General features: G+C 42.3%; 1 protein-coding gene across 1 annotated transcript in view; it reads right to left on the reverse strand.

The window, feature by feature from the left end:
* Positions 1–6,000, reverse strand: part of PDCD11 (programmed cell death 11) — an 87,552-nt gene that overhangs the window by 25,051 nt on the left and 56,501 nt on the right. Inside the window, exons 27-28 of the mRNA XM_077455274.1 lie at positions 2,995–3,117; positions 2,768–2,890 (exon numbers count right to left, since the gene is read on the reverse strand). Coding sequence (XP_077311400.1) covers positions 2,768–2,890; positions 2,995–3,117 — 246 coding nt within the window. The remainder of the gene's footprint in view (positions 1–2,767; positions 2,891–2,994; positions 3,118–6,000) is intronic.

The raw sequence follows: 6,000 nt of genomic DNA on the forward strand, positions 1-6,000 counted from the left end.
GACCCCTTCCTTCTTTGTAACTACAAAACGATGGAGTAGAAACCCTGAAACCTTTCCGGTGTCGGTACAGGTACTATCACCTTGTGCAGTAACAGGTCCTGTACTGCCCCAAACAGGGCCTCACGACTAACCAGAAGAAGAAGGTTGGAGAGAAAAAAAAAAAATCTGTTTAGCGGACAAGAAAAACTCTTGTACCCTGAGGAAACCAGTTTGCAGACCCATTGGTCAGAAAGTAGGGAGGCAAAAAATCCACCTCTGAGTGGAAAAGGAGGGCCCTTGCCTACGGCGTGGCTCCTTCCCTTTTCTGGGCTGTGGGAGTAATGTACTCTTACCCCCAGTAACATTCTTAATAAGGTCATCCAGCGAGGCTCCAAATAGCCTCTCTCCCTGGAAAGGAAAGAAACAAGCACCCAGCGCTAGAGGCAAAACTACCTGAGGCTACTAGAAAATGGCCGTCTCAGCAAAAACGTCTGACGGCGCTAGGAAAATGGCCAAACTACTAGAAAATGTCTCACACAGAACAGACACCCCACCGTGGCCCAGAAACAGGGAAGCCCCCAACACCCAGCGCAGTCCCCTGCCAGGACCCAGAGCCCCCCCCAAGGACACCCGGCCAGGTACGTGCACCGCACCTCCATGTGCCCAGTCAAACAGCGGCCCATATCATGGGGAGGAGGGAAGGGACAGGGAGAGAAGAAAGGAAGAGTGAGATCCCCTAGTCGACCTCCCCGGGAATGCCTAGCTGCTCCATCCTGCTGAGACAGTGGAACCATACTTAAACCTCCTGCAGGGACTGCTGGACGCATTCCAGACAGACTCATCACCCGAGCAGTACGGGGCGGCTGCCAGCCATGGCCCACTGTGACACAGAGAGCAGCAGCCCAGTCATGTGTGTGCCCCGGAGCATATAGCTCACGGCCTGCCCCTGGATTAGACGGGTCATGTCGTGGCTGACCCAGCACTTAGCTAGGGCCTGCTCACGGTTGATGGCCGGGCTGAGGAGACTACAAGGATCTATATTATCCAGCCTGTCACCCAGCCCGGCTGTTGATGGTAAATCAAAGGAATCAAAAATGCAGAAAAAATAAATTCCCAGGACCAATGGTCCGCTCGGGAGCCAGGTCCTTCTACACTGGGCAGAAAAAAAACTGAGCTGCTGAATGCAGTGCGAGGGGTTATATCCAATAGGTCCTGTGCAAGTGTTTCCGTTTAACACTTTCTGCTTAGTCCTTTCCTAAAGGGGCGATATAACCCTAAGGTCAAGAAGAGCTGCTGTGTCCATAAATCAACAGTTGTGCATGTACTATTACGTTTGATGCAGTTTCAGCCCATTCAAAATTAATAGGGCGGAAATCACACTGCACAGAACTGTATGTGAATCCCACAGGAACACTGTGCGGTTCCTGTGGGATTCACATTTAGTCCCTAGTGTGAATGGGCCCTAAAAGTACCTATCTGTGGTTGTAGAGCTGAAAAGGCAGAGGCAAGGATAAGACTACAACTTTGAAAACAGTGTCCCTGCTTCTCAAGCAGCGCTGACCACCAACTTCAACATTGCCTAACAGGGGAGATCAGATGCACGGTGCTTAAAGAGACCGCTAAGTTGAGTGCAGCATTTCAAATGTATTGGTCTGTGGCTGGAGTTCAGGTCTAAGCTTATCTTAAGGGCCAGTTCACACCAGCTGCAGTTCCTTGCGCTTTTTTTCTGCACTAAAAATGCATGCTCAGTGTTTTCCATTTTCCAATAGCTCTAGTGCACACCAATGCAGTCAGTTTCAGGTGCAGACTCTGACTGCACTGGTGTGAACTAGAGCCATTGGAATACATTGAAAACAAAGTGCATGCCTTTTTTATGGCCAGTTCACACCATAAAAATGCACTCTGGATATGTTCCAGATCAAAAAAAAAATGCGCTACTTTTTTTTCTGCACCGGAAACTGACTGGGACTGACTGCAATGGTGTAAACTAGAGCCATTGGAATACATGAAAAACACTGTACATGCATTTTTAGTGCAGAAAAAAAGCACACAGAGCTGCACCTGGTGTGAGCTAGCACGCGTGAAGAAAAAAAAGCGCACGGAACTGCACCTGGTGTGAACTATCACTAAGGCTGGGTTCACACACTGATAGTGTTATCCTATTTTGTTCTACAACATCAGTCCTACATCCATCAGACTTGAACAGGACACTACTCTGATCAGACTTTGTGATGGTACGACTTGTCCTTTGACCAATCAAAACAATCCCAGTGTGATATAAATTCCTTTTACCGCTGCTGTAATCACCCTGTCGGTTGACACAAGTTGGATGGTTCGGCTAAGGATCCTACTTCAGTGATATTCAATGGGCTGAAGTGTGACCAAAGTAGTGCAGGAACCTTTTTCAAAGTCGGACCAGTTAAGACAGCACATCATGAGCTCCCAATGTTGGAGCGTTTGTCGTACCAGTGTGAACCAGGCGTTAAAAAAAATTAAATAAAAAAAAAGTAATTCTACCATAGGCTAGAACACAGAGGGGGTGATTTTCTAAATCTTGAGTGTGCAAAATCTGGAGTGTGCAAAATGCAGTGCAGCTCTGCACGGCAGTCAATCAGCTTCTAACTACCGCTTGTTCAGTTAAGCTTTGACAACAAAACCTGGAAGCCGATTGGTTATGCACAGCTTTGCACTCTGCAGTTTTAGTAAATCAACCCCATAGTGTACACCCCATGCTCTTACTTAAGCAATTTTTACCCAAGTATAAAAACAACAAAAAAAACACACTTACGAAATAATTTTGGCAGTAAGCAACTTTCCTTCAGGAATGTGTTCCTTATACATCTCTATTTCTTTAACATAATAAGAGGTGACGTTCTTAAACAGAATATGGCCATCAATCGAACTGGATATCCTGCAGTAACAGCAAAGCAATACGATTAGTTCTTTGTCTGCACAGCATACTACCGGGCAACCCACATAGTATACCACATGACTACACAAAAGAGACATGCATACCTGAAAAATACACCTTTCTCTGTAACTGCACTGACAAAACCTTTAATAAGCTGCCCTTCCTTCAAACAGTCAATAGACGAGATGTCTTCATCTATCCGTTTGCTGACACTTCCAGGATTTAATCTGTACAAGATGGGAAGAATGCAACATTCAATGTAAACATGCTTGTAAATATTTAGGGATTGGAGAACTTTTGTTATCGCTATAAACAGACAAACTGATCCATCTTAATTATCCAGTCATAATATAAAAAAAAAAAAAAAAAATATAGGAGTTTTGTTCTCACAGTAAAATCATTTTCTGAAGTACATTGAGGAACAGGGAGAAGCGTTATACCTTTGCATTATATTGCCACCTACCAGAAGTCTAGACACTGGCCAACAACAATTAGGCTTCATGTACACTAGCCTATATTGCCAGCTCCTAAAACTTGCGTTTAGGAGCTTTTGGCCATTTTTTGCCACAGCTCCTAAACTCAAATTCATAAAGAGAGAGCGTGAGCGAGCTGCGCATGATGTCATAAGCCTAGGCTAATGACCAGACAAGAAACAAGAAGTGGTCTATATAAGGCATTTATTGGCAGAAAGATTTAATAGATGGAAAGTAGAATAAAAAAATGACTAAAAGTCAGCTTTAAGGCAAAACTCCTGTAGATGGCAGTATAACCTGAAGGTTTAAAAAAGTGGCTGTAAACTCTTGTGTTTTTTCACCTAAATGCATTTTGTGCATTAAGGTGAAAAAACTTCTGACACTGACCAGGCCCCCCATTTTACTCACCGGAGTCCAATCGTTCCCTCGGTGGAGACACGCTCTACCTCTCTGCCCGTTGTCTTGGCTCTTGATTGGATAGATTGATAGCAGTGCAGCCATTGGCTCCCACTGGCGTCAAACAAATCCAATGACATGGGTGGGCGGGGCCAAGTCCTGCATGATGTGTGAATGTATACAAAAGCAGGACACTGGAGCGCACCCACATGGGAGTCCACCTTAGGAGATCCTTCTCCAAAGTGAGCACTTTATGCAGGGAGATGCTACCAGAGTCACCGGGGGAACCCAGAAGTCGAGGATCGGGGCCACTCTGTTCAAAACGAACTGCAAAGTGGAGGCAAGTATGACATGTTCTTTATTAATTTATTTTTTTAAACAAGGGTTTACGACCAGGGCATATTTTGCTATTCAGCACTGCGCTACTTTACCTGGCAATTGCATGATCATGCTACACTGTATGCATTTTATTTTTTGGTGCAGCTTTTATATTGAATTTTTTCTTATATATATATATTTTTTTATTAATTTGGGGAATTTTTTTGAGTATTTTTGCCCCACCAGCGCTTGAGTATTCTGTATTTTAGTATTACTGTATGCAAATAGCAATTTTTATCTTTTCACATAAATGGAGCTTTCTTTTGGGGGTATTTGATCACCACTGGGTTTTTATAATTTTTCAAGATATAAAACAAAAAAAAAAAGCCAGAAAAATTTGAAAAACAAAAGAAGATATTTTCTACTTTTCATTATAGAACATATCCAGAAAAAAAAAAAAAATGCGCAGAACCCCCCCCCCCCCCCCCCCCTCTTATAAAACTCTTACCAGAGACTACTTTCTCACCTGCTTCAGTGTGATTTATACAGCACCCTTCTTAAATAGGCTATGGACAAGAAAAGCATGTGTAAAGGTCTTTTCAGATTAAGCACCTAATCCATTTTAAAAGTGCAAATAGCGCTGCCTTGGTCTGCTGGACTTTGTTGTGTTTTAAACTATGAGAAAATTATATATATATATATATATATATATATATATATATATATATATATATATATATATATATATATATATATAGGAATTTACGCAGCTTTGACAGTATACTGGAAATGGTGGCAGTCAGAAACTTATAGTGGAACAGTAATAGTGTTGTAAATCTGGTGCTAGCTGAAAGGTATACCATCATCAATATTGCTATTAATACAGTGATCGATACTAATACAGTGATCAATGCCAATACTGAATACTGTACTAATAACGCTGGCTGGGAAGGGCTTAAGATCTAGGGGCAATCAAAGGGAAGGGTTAAAGTAGAACTTAGTTTTGGACAGAATGGAGAGGGATTGGAACACCTGTCAGCTTTTATTGCGGTCTGTGCCTCAATTAAGAAGGATTAATTCTCGCCATTTGTCCCATTCACCAATAGCATCGAAAGTGACTCTGTGTGTGACTGGCCACAGCCGATCAGCTGACTTCAGCTAAAATCATTGGCTGAAATCAGCTGCCAAACTTGTGCTGTGTCTAGACTCGGAAGGCAGGCCACAAAGCACCAGTTCCTCACCCGGCCTGCAGCTGCTGCCTGTTCGCAGTACAACTACATAGGAGTAAAGATAATATACAGGTTACATGTACTTGCCCTATCTATTCTAATCAAGAGTTAATGCCCTGTAGCTGAGGGTAAGGATATAGTTACAGGTATAGTAACATTAAACTAAAAATAGCAAAAACAGAAATGAAAGATAAATAAAGTAGGCAATTTCAAAGCAGCTAAATCCTCTACATTTTTCAGTTATTTTTTCCTTCTATAACCAAAAATGGCTTTGTTCCAGTCTCCTGAATGTAAACACGGACACGACACTTCCGGTTTACTCGGCTGCCAATGGCGCCGGATTAAAAAAATATAAATAAAAATGATATAATATAATATAATATAATAGAGATAGATAGATATACACACACACATATTTTTTATTCAGATTCGCAGTTTTCGGTGATCTGACTACTTTGAAGTGTAAAGGAGGGATTTGGGGTCTTCCATAAAGAGTACCCGTGACCACCTCTTACTGTCACAAGGGATGTTTGCATTCCTTTTGACACCAATAAAAAATGATCACTTTTTTTTGAAAACACAATTTAATTATATAAAAATAAATACGAAAAAAATGTTTAAAGCACCCCTGTCCCTGCGAGCTCGTGCAGCAAAGAAACCACATACGGAAATTGCGCTCGCATATGTAAACAGC

Source organism: Lithobates pipiens, unplaced genomic scaffold, assembly GCF_037356315.1.
Source record: "Lithobates pipiens isolate NorthernLeopardFrog02 unplaced genomic scaffold, aLitPip1_a1.2 Scaffold_25, whole genome shotgun sequence".
Classification (NCBI taxonomy): domain Eukaryota; kingdom Metazoa; phylum Chordata; class Amphibia; order Anura; family Ranidae; genus Lithobates; species Lithobates pipiens.